The sequence below is a fragment of the Bos taurus genome, chromosome 12 (assembly GCF_002263795.3).
Source record: "Bos taurus isolate L1 Dominette 01449 registration number 42190680 breed Hereford chromosome 12, ARS-UCD2.0, whole genome shotgun sequence".
NCBI classification, from domain to species: domain Eukaryota; kingdom Metazoa; phylum Chordata; class Mammalia; order Artiodactyla; family Bovidae; genus Bos; species Bos taurus.
The window spans coordinates 82,273,433-82,290,807 of record NC_037339.1 but is presented as its reverse complement, the minus strand read 5'-3'; the positions used below and the strand labels follow the sequence as shown (position 1 = coordinate 82,290,807).

At 51.7% G+C, this 17,375-nt stretch overlaps 1 protein-coding gene across 1 annotated transcript in view; it reads left to right on the top strand.

Moving 5' to 3' along the window:
* Positions 1 to 1,594: 1,594 nt before the first annotated feature.
* Positions 1,595 to 17,375, top strand: part of EFNB2 (ephrin B2) — a 49,855-nt gene continuing 34,074 nt past the window's right edge. The window contains exon 1 of the mRNA XM_025000166.2: positions 1,595 to 2,024. Within this exon, the coding sequence (XP_024855934.1) occupies positions 1,903 to 2,024 (122 nt within the window). The 5' untranslated portion in view covers positions 1,595 to 1,902. The remainder of the gene's footprint in view (positions 2,025 to 17,375) is intronic.

Here is a 17,375-nt window from a genome sequence, read left to right as displayed (position 1 = left end):
GTGGATAATCCGTCTTAAAAATTAAGAATTCGTAGCAATAGTAGTGACCGGTTCTTTGCGTTTAAAACATTAAGGGAAACCTGGTGTAGAAAGGAATTTTTTAAAGCATGCTGTAGGTAGGTATACAACATAAATTTTTCAAACCGAATCGTTGCAATCGTGCACAGCGCCTCGTCCCCGCCGCGGTTCCTCACTCCGCCGATCTCGCCCGCGGCCCCTCTGCGCGGCGGGACGCGCGCGCGGAGTAACGGCCGCCGGAGGGTTCCGCTGTGGCCGCGGAGCGCGCAGACCGGCCGCTAGTGGGCGCTGTGGGTTCGCGGAAGCGGCGGCGCGGCGCGGCGCTCCGGGGGCCCGCGCTCCAAAGGGACTCGGAGAAAAGAATGCCCGCCTCCCCTCCGCTTCTCTGTCCCCGTCACCCCCGAGATTCGCGGTCACCTTGGGGAGGTGTGAGCGTGTCCCGATCAAGGAGACTGTCCGGCGGCGCGCGCGGGGAGAAGCGCTGCCTTCGTGGGGCCAGGGCCTCGGGGCTCGGCCACCCCGCCGGATCCCCGGCAGACGCGCTCTGCCTCTCCCGGCCCCCGTGCACTGGGATCGGGCGCCTCGGCCAGCGTTTGGCGCAGAAATCAGGTGTGCGAAGCGTCACTGCCAAGCCCTGGAGAGGGGATGGCTAGGGGCTGCGCGAGGGGCCGCGAGCCCCTCTACGCAGATTTTGGGGGGGGAAGTTCTCCGCCTCTTAAGGAGGAAGACCCTCGGGAAACCCACCGCCTTCCCCTCCGCAGGGAAAAGGGGCGCCCTCGCCGTGGTGTCTCTGCCGAACTTCAGGGTGCTTGCTGGGCTTTGAGATCGCGGCTGCTGGGCGCTGCCGGGCGCGGGGACAGGTGGCCCACGCTGCCCGCGCTCCTGCTCGCCCCCTGGGGCCTAGCGTCTCCACGCCGTCGCTCCGGGGACGCCAGGGGCTCGCGCGCGGGCCAGTCCCCCTTGGCCCCGGCTCCCCGGCGCTGCTGAGCTCGTACCGCCCGCCCGGGGGCGGGGGCGGGGCTCACCTGTCAGCTGGCACCGCCCACTGTCGGGTGGGGGGCGGGGTGGAGGCTGACGGGCAAGCCGGCCGCCCAACTGGCTGGCGAGAGCCGCGCGGCGGGCCAATGGGCGGTGCGCCACGGGGCGGGGCTCCGCGTTTATAGCGCTCTGACAGCGCGCCGGCCGAGCGGACTCTGCTCGGCGGGGACGGCGGCGCCGGCCGAAGCGAGGAGCCGCGCGCGGAGCTGGTCCCGGCGCCCTCCCCGCGCACAAAGGGCTCCCCTCACCCCGCAGCCCCGCGCGCGCGTTTTGGCGCTCGCGGTGAGGACCGAGCCCCCCGCTCCTGCCTGCCCCGCGGGCTGGGATCCGCGAGGACTGTGGAGGCTCCCCGTGCGCCCGGAGGCGCCCCTCGCCGCTCGCGCCCCGCGCGCGCTCCGGGACATGGAACGGCGCCGAAGCGGCGCCCGCGCGCTCGGGCCGCTGCCTGGCCCCCTGGATCTATAGTGCGAGGCGGCCCCGCTCGGGGCGCCGCGCCCGCCGCCGCGTCGTCTCTCCGCCTTTGTGTCCCGGCCGCGCGCCCTCCCCGCTTCCCGGCGCCCGGCACCCTGGAGCCGCACGGGAGCCGGCTGTCCGAGCTGCGTCCGGCGCGGCGCCCCGGAGCCCCGAGCCCGCCGCGCCGCCGCGCCCCGCGCGTGCGCTCCCGCCCCGCGCTCTGAGGGCCCCCGCGGAGAGCGCCCCCGTGCCTCGGCGACCGCTGGAGCTGCTGATCGGCGCGCCCCGGAGCTGCCTGCGGTCTCCCCCGTGTCTGCCCGGAGGACTGGGGTTCCCGGCCCGCACTTCGTTCCTCCGGCGCCAGGAGCGCGCGGAGCTGGGAGCGGCTTGGCCATGGCCGCGAGGAGGAACTCCTTGTGGAAGTACTGCTGGGGAGTTTTGATGGTTTTATGCAGAACTGCGATTTCCAGATCGATAGTTTTAGAACCCATCTATTGGAATTCCTCGAACTCCAAGTAAGTAGCGTCCACGATGCCCCTCGTTCGCCGCCCCGGGGTCCGCCGCTCCGCGCAGCCCCGAAGGGAGGATGGGTCGGGCCGCCGAGCCTCGGAGTCTGTTTCTGGATGCTCGATCCCTCGCGCCCCCTCGTCCCCCACCCCCGCCGCCTTTCGCTTTGTGGTGATTCCGCTCGGCCTTGCAGCCGGAGCGCCGGCCCTGAGGGGCGCCCTCCTCGTCCTCTTCGCCCTGTGAACAGGCTCCCGGGCGCAAAAAAAGCCCCTTGTTGACTTGGGTGTCACGTCCGGAGAGGTGTCCGATGGCGATCCCTGACCCTGACTTCTCCAGGGCGGAGAACGGGGCCACAAACAGGGCCGGCTGGCGCGCCGAAGCTGGTGGGCTCCGGAGACGCGAGGATGCGGGGCTCCAGAGGAGCGGCGGGGCGCGGGCCGGGCCGGCTGGGCGGGCGGGGCAAGCAGGCCGGGGGGCAGAGGAGCGCTCCCGGGAGAAGGGAGCCGGGGGTCCCTGGGCCGCCCGGAGCTCGAGCGCCTGGGCGCCGCGCCGCCTGCCCGAGGGTGCGCGGGGAGCTCGCTCGCCCAGAACTCGGGCGGCGAGCCCTTCCCTCCCTGCCCGGGAAACCGGCCTTTGGCTGCTCCCGGGGAACCGTCTGCAGGTCGGCCTCTCCCTTCGTTTCTAAACCCACGGGCCGGACTCTGTGGTCCCGAAAGCTAACTTGATTTTAAGGATGCTTTGCGCAAAAGCTTCATTAAGGCCCTGCCCAGTCGCCACACAGCTCCTGAAGCCTTCGCGCTTGGGGAGCCTGGCCGGGAATGGGAGCCTTGGGTCCGATTTGCTTTATTGAAAGGTGCAGCCCGAAGAAGCCAGGCCTGGCGGAGATTAAGTTTCAGTGTGAGCAGCCCGATTACGTTTAGCATTTAGAAAAGGCGATCCATCTCGAAATATACATATATAATATATATACGTATATGGCCGTGACTGGTAATTAGTCAGCTGTGCACTCAGTATTGCATTATTACCTCACTCTCGGGAGACGTTTCAAATCCTAGCCAAAATTATTTTACAGAACCATAGGATTTTTTGACCTTGGGAAACTTGGGGGGAAAGTCTGAAGACACTGGTCGTTCCCAGAGTCAGCATTTGAGATCAGAAGCGAAATCAATGACCTAATACGAAGTTGAGCTGAGTTGGCCGTGGATTTAGGAATAAAGCGATGGGGGTGGGGATGGGGTTGATTGGAAGATCACGTCTCAATCAGAGAATTATATCCACGCTTTTAAAAGTGGTGAATTTCAGATTCACCAACATGCTAACCAAGAATTCCCTCGTAAAGAGCGAAAAAACCTCACGGCTATAAAGCGGATGAAACCGAGATTCTTGCACGAGGCTGGATGGCTTTATCCCAAGACTGCTCCCGTGTATAATAAAAGTTACTCAGTGCGGTTTCTTTCCCTGTAGCCTGATCTTTATGGACTTGTGTTTCTCTTTCCTCACCTTGGTGTAAGATACTGTATTTGCTGAGAAAGTGCTGGCAGTGAGAGCGGGCCTCCGCTCCCGCAGCGTGAGGCGCCGGGTGGTGCGGGAGAACGCGGGGCTGGGAGCCTGGGCCCGGGCACCCGGGACCCGGGGAGACGGGAGCCGGGCCAGGGCAGCCGGCCCCGTGGAGCCGGCCCAGGGCGGCCGGCGCTCGCTTCCTGCCTACAGGGGTCACTCTTCCCTGCGCTGTCGCCGAGCTGGCCCTCGCCTCCTCCCTGGGCCTGCCTTGCACTTTCACTCACCGACTGGCTTTGGGGGACTGGTTTTTGGGTTTGGGTTTCCACTCTCCTCCTCCTCCCAATAAGATTTAATTTTTACATCCCTGTGTTTAAAGAAATTCCCATTAACCCCTTCAGGTTTCAGCTCAGTAGAAGTCACCTTTTTGCATTATTAACTACTGGTTTGTGGGATTTGCAAATAGCTACTTGGAAACAATAAAGGTAGTGCAGTAATTATTTCAGCCTACGGTTTCCTCCTGAATATCTTCTTCCTCTAAGATGCTGGGGGAACTGGTGACTGATACTCACTAGCCTGATATGAGGATCAGGCTGCTCTTCTGAGCTGGGCTCGGATTTAGAGCCCTCCTGGAGGCCTGGTTGTGGAGAAGCCTGCCTCCCTGCACCGACAGTGTTGCTGTTGGTGAGCTGTCTCTGGCCCCCAAGAGGAGAATTTCTTCTATAATCCTCACGATAATGGCTGGCCTAGAGGAGAGGATCGTTTGTTCCCTGGCGAAAGTCTACTTAACTCAGTTATGCAGCTGAATGCTAGCTTGAGAGATCAGAAAGATTTCTTCCTGGGGGAATGCTATAAAAGAACCTTTTCTAAGTTTGAGAATGAATTAAAAAAAAAAGGGGGTGCCAAGGAGTTGCTCTGTTTGTTAGGGGAGGGTGCATATTTATTTCCAGGGGGGGAGTCAGGAAATGTGGCAGGAGAGTAATCAACTGCATTGAAGTCGCCCATGGGTTTGTCCAAGTGTAGAACAATTCACTTGTAATGAAGCGGCCATCAGTAATTAGGTTTGTTTCACTCGGAGGTCAGCTTTTTTAGCAGGTGGTGGACAGAGGGAGCACACAGCAGCTGTTTGGAGACACAGTCCAGAAAATCCTTTGTAAATTCACCGTCTCCATAACTACTTCAATCACACTGTCCGCTTCTCCCGCCGCACCCACCCCCCCCCCCTCCCCCGGACAGTTTTGAAGAAGTTTTACTGACTAAAAAGTTAGCCCCTGCATCCACAGGTTCAAGGAAGAGTTGTGTCAACTGTGGCCATTTCGGTTGTGCAGCTATTTTTTTTTTTAACTCTGGAGAGAAAAGCAGAGCCTGGCTTTCATTGCTAATTAACGTTTCAGTAGAATAATTTTTTCCAAGCATGATGTTTTTGCCAAAAATAAAAAAGGTTTACGCTTTAAAATACACACACGTATATATATTTATTATTCACTTCACTTTAGAGTGAGCAAGTCTGTATTGGTGTGGAATTCTGGAATGAATCACACTAGCTTTGTTGAATTTGGAGCGCTCATTTCTTCTGTCTAGGAGTGCTGTTCCCTAGTATATGCCCCATATACTAGTTAACCAAGCGTTTTGCTTTTCTCCGGTCATTTTTCCCCTACATAATGGTGAATTCCTGATATTGATTGACTTGATACAAAAGAATGGCTGGATAATGTCCAGATAACCTATAATACTTAGGCTCTGCCACAGTCAGGCTCTGAATAAATACAGACCTGTCAGAGATTGATAAAATAAACTACAATGGATAGTGCTGTTTAAACAGTCCATTCAATACCATATATAAGCCGGCCGGCCTTCCATTGTGTCTGAAATTCTTATTTTTGTAGGTAAACAAATGCACATTCAGCAAGGATTCAATAGCCCCTTGAACTATGCTCCCCAGTTTGCATTTGGGTTAATCTTGTCGGTTTTAATATAGAGAGGGGGGAAAAAAAGCACAAAGCACCAGGGGTGGAATTGTTCGTGCTTTCACATCCACAGCCCTCACATTTTGTCAGGATGATAAACTGTAGGTAATGGACTGTCGCTGTTGCACAGGACGACCGAGCCAGGGCGAGCACAAAGCCGGGGCGGCCTCGGGATCTCACCGCAGGCTTGGGAGCCTTCTTTTCAGACCAGGAGAGAATTGATTTGGGAATCGTGTGTCCAGCAACTGCACTTTTTAACCTCAGCAATTACAGCCTCGAGCTTCAGAAATGGGAGCTGGAGGTTAAGATGATTCCTTAAGCACTTCGTTCAAAATCTTTCAAAAAGGGTAGCTCTTGACACTTGTCCTAGGAGGCAAAGACATGCAAATGACTCCCACGTCCCGAAACGTGCCGGGCTGAAGCAGGGGGACAGGTAAATGAGCCATCAAGCCCCGTACCAGCTGAGAACTGCTTGCTGATGGGCTTGATTCCTCCAGACGGAGTCAGCTGAAGAGTCAGCGGTATATTCAGAATCCTTATCGTAAAACCTTTTATCTGGAAATACACCGAGAGGAATCCTCTGGTTGGTGGGTCAGCATGATGATTACCTGCAGAGGGACTTTGCTACCTGGCCCCGCACTGAAATAATTCAGGTAGTACCGGGGGTGGCTGAGAGTGACCCCCCCCCGCCCCCACCAGCCGCCTACGTCTCCAGCGAGAGCACCTAATGGGAAGTGATTCGAGATCCCAGCGTGACTGCAGTGACGCGTCACAGGGATGGGAGTGGCAGGGGGAAGGAAATACAGACTTGAGACCCTCATCAGAAAAGAAAGGAAAAAGAACAAGCAGGCTATTTCTTGAGCATTCCATGAAAACTTTATTCTTGAACTCTCCCGCTGCAAATAAGACGAAAAGGAGGGCTCTTCTAAGGAAAATAATCATCCAGACGGTACTGAGGGCTGCCTAGCCTCTGGCTGCTGCCATAAAAACCTGTTTTTCAGGTCACTTTTCATATATCTGCATAGATTTACTTAGGAGCTCGGTCTTGGTGCAGTAAAGTAGAGCCTTAAATGGGGAGTGTTCAATTGCTTAAAATATTTTCATTAACATATACAGACTAGAAGCTGCTAGTCCGGAATTAGATCTTTCAGGAAAGAGCTCCCCCCACTCCTTTTTTTTTTTTTTAAGGGGAGGAATTAGAATGGGGCTGGGAGAGAGGAGGAGAAGAAAAGGCAAGAGGGAAGGGGTAGGGTAGGGAAGGGACAGAGTTCCGAACAGCTTGGAAAAACTCCTGTGGCTTCATTGTCTCTCTAAAGCCAAAGAACACAAAGACATAGGCAATTCAGCCCTTCTCCCATGATGGAAAATGTAGACCGTGGACGTGGCTCTCCTGTTTGACTTGTTTAATTCTCATTTTAAATTCAGTACTATACGAGCCGTGTGAACTCTGAAGATTTCTTTAGTAATCCATTTTGTAGTTCCGAATCAAAAACAAAGTGAAAGGGTCTGACACAATTTGCTTTTATTTTTAGGCAAATCAACCCTGGTCATAGTTAATAAGGGGATTACAACCCAGACTGGGTCTTTACAGATGTAATGTAAATCAAGGGCAGAGTAAAAAGACACGGATCCCTTTTGATTGAAGTATGGTAAAAAGGCATAGAGAAGCTAGCAGCGGTAATCTGATTGTATGGCAATAAAACCACCATTTTCTGTCTTTCAGATAAAAATAATGTGGTAAATCCATGCAGTTCATAAGATGTAAAGGCAGATAAAGGGTGAAGCCATGGCAACATATAGATTAGCTGGATGTGGGGAATGACACGTCTCTGAAAAGAGTGTAGAAAGGAAGGCCCTTGCTTCAGGCTGTTGGCTATTATGTGGGAGCCATACAGACTTGGAAACTCGGATTAGAAGGTATGAAAGCCCCCCTTGTGGCCTGGGATGGTTGAAGCCGGGAAGAAAAGATGGCTCAGTTCTTGCTCATTGGTGGCGGATAATATGGCCAAGGTAGGTTCCCATTGACTGCCTTTTCCAGAGGTTGAGGTTGCGGCTGATTAAAACCTCAGCTCACTGCAGTGAGTTCAGGCCTGCAAGCTTTTCCTTTTTAACTCCTGGCCTAACAGGGGCCGCAGTAATGTAGGATTAGCCGCCCTTGGCGGTACCTGCCTTCATCTCTTTGGGCTCCAGGCGGGGACCTGCTGGGGATGAACAGAGCCCAGAGGGGCTAGGAAGGGCCGCAGGGACCTGAAAAGAAAACACAGACCTTTTGATTTCAGCCATCTTTCAGCCCCAGCCCAGGGAAAAGCTGAGCTAAACATTTATATATCACCCCCATCCCCTGCCTCTGCCAGGGACCCCCTCTCTGAGTTTTGTTTCCCACCCCCAGGGGAAAAAAAAATGTATAATTAAGCAAAATCACAGGGGGAATTGCGTCTTCACTCGGATGGGTAGTAATCCGAAATGCCTCTACCGGTGGAGACTTTCACTCCTAACCCTGAGTTGAGTTGAATGGGACAGGCCCCCACTGGGGAAACGGTGAGGCTGTAAAAGTGTGATTGCTGCCAGCTTGAAACTTAAAAACAGAAGAGGCTCTTGCTGCCCTGTGCCCTGAACAGCTCTGTCCATAGGCCGGGCTTTTGTCTTGGAGGTGCACATTTTGCATTTTAGTCATTAACCAAAGTCGGCCTTTGAAGCCGTGATTGGGTTCCAGGCAGAGTGGCATCGGCAAGTTAGGTCAGGCCAGAAAGGAGATTTTTGCTTTTTCTGCCTCCTATTTGGCGTCTTAGAAAAGTCTCAGCATTTCTTTAGGAAAGTCTGAACTCTTTAAGAGGCTGGAATACTGAAAGCTACAAACCCCCCAGGGTGATTGACTTGCTGGAGTGGGTAGAGGGCATTTGGTGGCCATCCTCGGAAAAACAGCATGATGACTTTCTAGATGAACGCGTCCCGTGTCTGAAGATCCTCACTAAATCGAAATTATTCTGCTTTAGATCCACCTCGTGGGTTTTGTTCCTAATTCTCAGAGAGCCAACTCGCCGGTGCAGGGCGACGGCTTTCTGACACGTGTTGCCTGCTTCTCTGGCCGCTGCGGTGCAGCTTTCACCACTTCCACACACGTGAGAGAGGGCCCAGAGACCTGCCCTCCTCAGGGCCTGCTACTCTGCCTTCCTCTCCAGTGCAATTCAGAAATCATGTCAAAAGACCCAGTGCGTTTGCCCAGGTTCATCCAAGAGAAGGGGCACCCCCTCATTTACAAGCTGGTCACATCCCAGCACCTTGCATTCTGCATCTGACAATGAGCCCTAATGGTCCATTCAGCGAAAGTATTTGCTTGTTAGGGGGAACAGAGCATGATAAATGTCCAGCAAGCTTGCGGCCTCCTTCAGCCTTTCAGTCGCAGGCTGGTGCATATTTATGGCAGGCAAGTGACAGAAGAAGCCGCTGAATTGCCCTGGCCCCCAGCTCTCTACGAGGAGCAGGGTTAAAGCGATTAAAGAAACGATGCAGGCAAGTCCTGCCACTTGTTTACGAGCCAGCCTCCAACCCACAGCTTCGCGTCCTACCTCTGAGAACCCCTTGCAGGAGCGTTAGGGATCAGGATGTTTGGATCCGGTGGCCCCGTGGAAAGAGAAGGTGATCCCTTATGAACTGTTCTGCACACGCGCTGGATGCCAGGTGCGCCAATTTCTGTGGCTCCCGTGGAGAAGTGGCAGAGGGTCTTTATTCCCCTTTTCATGTATAAATATCAAATATGTAATTCTAGTCCAGGGCGTTTTGTGGCTGGTGAGTGCAGCTGTGCTGGTTTCAAAGAAAACACCGTAGTAGGAGAAAGCGCCATGAAAGGCAAACAGGTTGTTTCTGCCCTTCGTAATTCCCCCAACAAAATATGAAGACAAAATTGGCAGTAGTGAAGTGTTAATAGTTCGCTCTTTCCATTCTCGAGAGCACGGGTAGGTGAATGTTCTAACTGCTTGGTACTGGGCAGGCATTCAGAAGACTGTGAATGAAACATGCTCTGAAAACTTCATCTTCTTGGTATTTTCTGTATGAAACTCGAAAACCATCCAGATTTTTCTTCTCAGTTTACATTTGGTGGCACCCAGTTTTAATTACAGTCCTTGGATCCTTCTACAAGTATTAATGTGCATGCATGCTAAATCGCTTCATTCGTGTCTGACTCTTTGCGACCCCCTGGACTGTAGCCCGCCAGGTTCCTCTGTCCATGGGATTCTCCAGGCAGGAATCCTAGAGTGGGTTGCCATGGCCTCCTCTGGGGGATCTTCCTGACCCAGGAATCGAACCCGTGTCTCCTGCATTGGTAGGTAGGTTCCTTACCACGGGCACCACCTGGGGAGCCCATGGGTATTCACGGATGCTAGTTAAGTCTCGCTTGCTTCTGAGACAGAACTCTTTGCGTTTCACATACTGAGTACTCCTGCATTCCACCAGAGTGGTGATGGGTGCCACCCACCCAACCCTGCGCACCTCAGTAGCTCTGACCTGCAGAGCTAATGTTTGAAATGGCCCTTTTAGCATCTCTGCAGCATCTCCCGTACCAGCTGATGAACCTGAGGGCCAGCGTGGTGCTCTCACCTGAGGAAGCACTTCTGGATCTCAGTCCTTGCTTTTTCTACCTGTTAAACTGGCTCACTGGCTCGAAACTTTTGTCCCAAGTAGGAACTGTCTGATGAGTGAGTGGGGCCAGGCTGCTTCTAGTCAAGGCAGCTCAGAGTGCCTCTACTGCAGAAGTTAGAAGAGGTCAGTTTTCACTTAGATCTGTTGCTGTTGTTTCGTCACTCAGTCGTGACCAACTCTTTTTTGACCCCATGAACTGAAGCCCACCAGGCTCCTCTGTCCATGGGATTTCCCAGGCAAGAACACTGGAGTGGGTTGCCATTATCTTGCTCCAGGGGATCTTCCCAACACAGGGATTGAACCCGTGTCTCCTGCATTGGCAGGCAAATTCTTTACCGATGAGCCACTGTTAGCTTACCAGAACTGTATTTGGGGTACTTTTTTTTTTTTTGCAATAAACAGTGTATTTTCATCTCTATTCTTTTATATTCAGTACAAATATATGCATAGTTAGTGTTAGGAATATCATCTAATGTGTAGTGCCCTTCTCTTATGTTAAATACGTGACCTTTAAACAGTAAGTATTTTAATCTTGCAAACTCCAATCAGCAGAAAATAAATGTCTAATTGTATGGGGGAAATAATTAAAAATAAGATTGACCTTCTCTATGATTGCATATTGTGTTATTTTGTTTAATTAATTTTTATTGGAGTATTGTTCCCTGGGTTGGGAAGATCCCCTGGAGAAAGAAATAGCAACCCACTCCAGTATTCTTGCCTGGAGAATCTCATGGACAGGGGAGCCTGGTGGGCTACAGTCCATGGGGTCACAAAGGGTCGGACATGACTAACTGACACTTTCACTCTACCTTCATAGTTGGCTTTACAACGTTGGGTACACCAAAGTGAATCAACTGTGTGTATACATACAAGCCCTCTTTTTCGGATTTCCTTTCCATTTAGGTCACCACAGAGCATCAAGTAGAATTCCCTGTGCTGCACAGTAGGTTCTTGGGGTACGTTTTCGATAAAAACAGGCTCTCCTAAGCCCTGCACCCCACTTTGTCTATGGGAAAATGGATCTTCATGAGAAATGGACTGTCCTTAAAGGTCACCGTTTCCCCTGAAATGACTGCTCTCTCTTGATGGAGTAGATCAAACACAGTTTCTTTAAATCTTGGCCCTATAATCCCACAGCACTTTAGTTAAATACCCAGGGCATAGAAATAACATGATACATGGCACTGTCATGATTCATATGCAAGTCTTAATCCCCCACCACCCAGACTATCCCTAAAAGGCAGGGAGCAGAATTCTTTCATGTCATCAATCTCTACCAGCGAGCATTGACATCCAATAAGTATTAGTTGAAAGAGCAGTCACAACTCAGAGGTCTGTTTCTGGCTGCCCCTGTTAACAAATCACCTGATCCTGGGGTGCTCCCTCCAGCCCAGTGGCTCTAGAACCATCAGAATCACCTGGAAAACTTGTTAAAACAGGCTGGCCGCCCTCCCCCAGAGTTCCGGATTCCTGAGGGCTGCGTGGGACTTGAAATTCACATTTCTAACAAGCTCTCAGCTGATGCCACACCTTAGGAACGGCTGCCCTCTTTCCAACTTTTTTTTGGAAAATGGCTCAAGATTAGATCACCATCCTCTGAAAGGCTGATAAGGATCACTGAAGAAAGCCCTGGATCGCTGAAGAAATCGGAGGCCCTTGTCTCCCAGCTCTTGACCTCTGTTTTTGCCTGGTTGATCACTGATGGTAGATAATTCATCGATTTGTTGGATGAGCATTTGTGAACAGTGAGATCTGTTAATGCTGGGCTCTGAGAATACAGAAAAGAGAAGTCTCTACCCTCAAGAGACTTAAACCTAAGGGAGAAAGGGTATCCCATGGGGAAGGCAAATAAGGCCTATGCAGTGCTGCATGGCTGGGGTGGCCATGGGCACAGAGGAAGAAAGGGATTGGTGTTCCTCCTACGGGAGGGGAAACTGAGTCAGGAGAGACAACAGTATCGCTAAGCAAAATCCCTGGAGATCTCCGAAACAGAACCATAGTTAGCAAATCAAAGAAACACGTTTCAGCTAAGGGTGGCCACTGTCTACACCGTATGTCTTTAATAATCTGCCTCATTTCCTATGTCTCAGTGGAGCTTGAAGACAGATGCCCACAAGTGAACAAATAGACCCTGCGGGACAGCTAACCCAGCGATTCTAGCCCCCTTACTCTCAGGAGAACTAGCAGAAGCTATTGGTTTTCAGAAGGTCTGTGCTGATAATGGAAAGGTCAGGTGATTCAATTTAGCAAAGTGAGCCAGGCCAGGGCTATTTTAGTTTGCTTAAGAGGACGGGCCTTGGAATCTGGCTGTAGGAGCCCACTCCCAGGTTAGTCATTTTTTCGCTATGTAGCTTTGGGAGCAAAACCCCCTGTGTTTCTCACTTGTCCCATTTCTAAAGTGGGGGACAGTGATCTAACAGGACTGAAGAAGAAGCCTGCTAGAACTGTGCTCAGGATTAAGATTCTAGCTCCGGACGTGGCACAACGAACCGATACAGGTCAGCTCCTCCTGTTGAAAGTTAACTGAGCATCTACTGTACGCCTGGCTGTCTGGTTCAGTTTGCCTTCTACATACAGATGCCAAGTAAATAAAATGTTAGTAAGGATTAGGACGTGGTGCCTGCACCTTTTAAAGTCCCTGTTTAGCCGCCTGTGTTCCACTCATCTCACATGCTTCGCTGCTACGGGAAGCACCTTTTTAGCTCCCTTCTGTTACCAAATTGGATGCTCTCTCCTCTGCTTCCTGCCCTGGTGCTGTGTTGTAACATTCATAACCCTGAATTCACTCAGCTTCTCCACCAGGGCTGGGGAAGGGCTGGATCCTGGGCGAGCCCCCTTTATGGGCAGGGCGCGGGAAGCCATTGGGTTGTTGAATGAATACTCGAAGACAGCCGGGTGGCCTTTCGGCATTCAGTGCCATGCTGTTGCTTATTTAGCAGCCTCCTCACCTGGTGGGCACAGTCTGTTTCATTGAACGACAGTTGCCTGCAGCACACGCTGGGGGCTGTGACTATTCTAACTGCCCACAAATACTGACTCATTCAGACTTCATAATGACCACTTGAGGGAGGAACTGTCATGACCCCCGTGACAGCGATGGGGAAACCAAGGCGGAGAGTAGCTCCTCATCTTGCCTCAACTCATGCAGCTCATAGGTGCTACAGTCTGTATTTGAACCTGAGTGTTCTGACTCCAGGATCCTTCCTCTAAAGTCTCCAGCTCTCTTTTTCAGGCTGTTGCATGGAGTGGTTAGAAATCACATAACCCAGTGAAGCCTACGTGTGCTCAAAGCAGTACCCACAAGGTGGGTTGAAAGGAGGTTTGGGGTATCACTCCTCGCCTGTCCATCTTGATTTATGGTCTTTCCTGTGATGGACATGTGATTCTAAATGGATCCTTTAAATCTTTGATAACAAGGTTTTACCCAATGGAAGCTAGACAGTTACAAAAGTCCATCATATTAATAATGCATTTATTGAGTATTACTCCTCTGACTATTAACATTTTCCTTTTAAAAATGGGAGCATTTGATCGTCTCTTTGCTGGGAGAAGACAAGGTCAGGTTTTCGTGGACAGTTCCGTGGGGTTCGATGCTGTACACGTGTCAAGCTAAGGAGATAGGATGACATCTTTTTTAGAGTCTAGTCACAATTAAATGCCATTTTATTTTGGATTTTGGGATCTGAGCCAGCTTCCATCTTGTCAGAGCTGAGAAGACTCAAATCAAGTCCAGGCCTATTTCTACAGCAAACTGGGCTTCTGGCTTCCTGCCTGTGGATTCATTCAGTGTAGCCCATCTGGCTTTTGATGTTCGGCGAGTTTGGAGCAGTTTGTTTCAGGAAGCGAGGCGGGGAGGATCAGTGGGCCTGGGATGCTCTTGACTCCCAAGCAGATCCTCCCCAACCCCGTTGCATCCCCTCAGGGCTCAGGGTCTGCTCACCTGCAGCCCTGGCGTGGGTTGGGGACTTGATAAGGGACTCTCACACCTCCAGCCCTCATTCCTGCCCAAGTCAGGGCCTCCTCTTATCTCATCATGGTCCAGTTCCCCTCCTGGAGTTCAGTAGCAGCCTGGGTGACTCAGGGTGGTGAACTCCCATCGTGTTTGTTTTTAGGTCCAGCTCATCCCAGGCTGCTGGTGGCGACCGAGCAGGAAATATGTGGTCCACAAAGTTACGGCGGCATGCCATCCACATTTTTCTCCCTAGTGTACACACCTTGGGGGTGATCTGCAAGGGAATCCATCACCCAGTCTGGTTTTCCTCCTTTCTGATGATCATGGCGCAGACCTGACTTCAGGAACTGCTTGCTTTCTCTTCCTGTCTTCTGCTCCTGCTCCCTGGGTTGTGGCCCAGCCCGGGGAGGTGCAGGAGAATGGTCAGCATCACCTGCCCACAGCAGACCTGTCCCTGACCCTCTCTGGAGTGAGGAAGGAGGAAGCCTCCAGAAGGCAACCGCGTAGGTGGCTGTGAAGGGCTGGCGGGCAGCCTTCTAAATTGTGTTGGTAGCTGATGCTTGCCTGGCAAGGGGATTCTCTGCTCATGGCAAGAGAGACCGGGAATCTCGCCTCTTTCTTAAACCTTACTTCGGAAAATGCTCTTTCTACTATTACACAGACACTCACTGAGCCCACACTTGACAGGGGGGCAAACTGGGCTGGGAGCCCCAGGGTCCAGTGCTGAACAGTCCTAGGGTCACACTCCAGCCTGGAGAGCCGGCGTCCCACCCCCATGGCATGTCCTTTCTTTCAAGTCTGTTTTCCCCACCAAAGGGGAGAGGTTTCGTTCAAGCATAAAATGTGGCTGGATGGTCTCTCTCATTGGGCACAATTGTTAGAAATTAAAAGGTGTGTTTATGGAAACGAAAGGGATGCTCAAGGGCCCTCGATGGTGGTGCTGCGCGGAGATCCCAGGTCCATCTCCTTAAGATGCCAGCCCGTTTCTGGACAGTGTCCTTCTGCTTTTCCTCCCTGTGGTGTTCCCACTCAGGTAGCCGAGCACAGGGGGTCCGTACTTCGATCTGAAACAGCAGAGACCTGGCTGGAAATGCCCTTCGAATGGCTTTCTGCAGGAAAGCTGGTTTTCTGGGTTTTCTTTCTGGGCCCTCAGCTGTGAATAGAGAGAGTCCCACCTTCCTTTATAGACTCTTGCTAAGAGCATGCTTTGGAGCAAGACCGTACAGGCGCAAACAAATTACACTTGGGAAGAAGCCTGCTTGCACCGGCTCCCGCCTGCGAGGGTTACGAAATTCTTGTTTCGATAATGGGGCCGCGTGGTCGGGCCAGCCCGACAGAGGTTGGCCTGGGTGATTCACCCTCCCCTCCACCAGCCGCTTTCCCAGGCACATCCCAGCATTTCCAGCCCTCCCTGCCTCACCCCCCAACCCCCAACCCTTTAGCTACAAAATTCATGGCATGATTTTTTTTTTGGAAAGTTTTGAAGGAGATGTTTGGGTCACTTCCATAAAGACAGACCTTGAATTTTTGGTGTGTGTTTTGAGCCCAGTGGTTGATTTTTGTTTTTAATTCCATGCTGGAGATTAACTAGCCTCTGTGAACCTGAGAAAAGGAACCCATGACCTCTGCCCTTCCCACTCTTAAATTCTAACTTAACCACTAAATATGTATCTAGTCCAACCTCGGCTCGTTAAAGGCTAGCCTTCTGTGAATTGGAGGGTTTTGTTATGGAGAAAATTGTGGTAGGGATCAAAAAATTAAATACCTACTTGTGTTATTTTCTGAAAATAAAATTTAAAGCTTGAGCATCATGTCTTCGAGCACTGGAGACTGAAATTCACTTTAAGCCACCAGTGTTCTGAGCCTTATATCACAGATAACAAACAAGAGTAACATCAAAGGGAGTCAGTTTTCGCCCCATTGTGCAGCCTTGGAGGCTGTGAAATTTGATATTATTTTGACTTGTACGGTAATTGTAGAATGACAGAGGGAAATGGATTAAGTTGAAATGAAAGGATACACCGCCCTGCACACACATACTGCCAAATGCAGGTTGAGGTCATTGGGCCAAGAATGGGGGCCCGGAGTTGCGTCCTTGCAGATCAGGACTTAAATAAAACTTTGCTTCAGTCACCGCAGTCTACAGTTCTTTCGAGTGCCTGCGTAGAGGAGGAGTCCGCCTCCCCTTGGAGAGTTGCAGAACTGGATCGGGCACCTGTGCTCACCGCCCGTGTGAATTTCAGTGCTTCTCATCTTTCCTTTCCTTGAGAAGATGCTGCCTGTCCTGGTGTGAAGTTTGAGACGTACTCTCCACCCCCACCCCCTCCCCACCCCCACCAGCTCTTGGATTAAGACTGCTGTGATGGTCCAAATTGTAGAGCCAGCTTTTATACACCTTTTCTTTTCCTTGAATGAATCAGTTTCATGTTGCAGATGATATTTGTTTCTAGAAAAGTGTGAAAGAAGGGACACCTGTGAAAACAGACAATTGTCCCAGCACCGTGCACATTGGAATCAAAAGCTGCAAATGCCAACTAAAGCCTCCAGTGACTACCTTATTTCTTAGAGCTTTCAAGCCACTGAGAAGACAGTGAGTGGTGCGTTTACTTGAAGTTTTAAGGTAATTACTTGTTCCTCCGAGGTGGGGTCTGGTAACCTAATTCTGTATCGGCCTGACACCCTATAGAGACACCCCACTATCTCTCTGGTTTCAGAGTAAGTGTGCAGACACTTGTTCTGATATTAGAGTACAAGAGGGGGCAGTGAAGTGCTGTCCACAAAAGCAGCACAACGTTTTCCCCGAGTCTTTCTTACGGTCGGTATTGCCTAAGTCTTTCTTGGGCCCTGCTTTTATTCATTGAAGACAAGCTCTTCTGTTAGGGGCGTTTGGAGTTGATCGTATTAAGCCGTAGCAGCAATCTAGCATTAAACGGAAGTAAGGCAAGCCTGAAAGTCCTGCCTGTTTATGAAATGTGCCATCAAATTCACACACTCATGAGCTTAAGTCATTTTGGGGGGAGGGGGGTTTTTTGTTCCCAAGTGCACTGAGCATCTCTGGAATGAATCTCGGGGTGCTGTGTTAATGCTGTTTTAGCTCCACCCCTTCAAAGCCCCAAATGCGTGGGGAGGTCACAGGGTTAAGGATCTGGGCTCATCTCTAGCACCGAGTCCGTCGTTTTCAGGAGGGAGTTAGGAAGGTGTGCCATGGCGAGCAGAGCAGTAGCGGGCTTGTCCTCATTCAGAATTTCAGAGACAGCGGTTTACACACCAACTGCTCTTCTTCCTGCAGCCTCTGACATTTAATT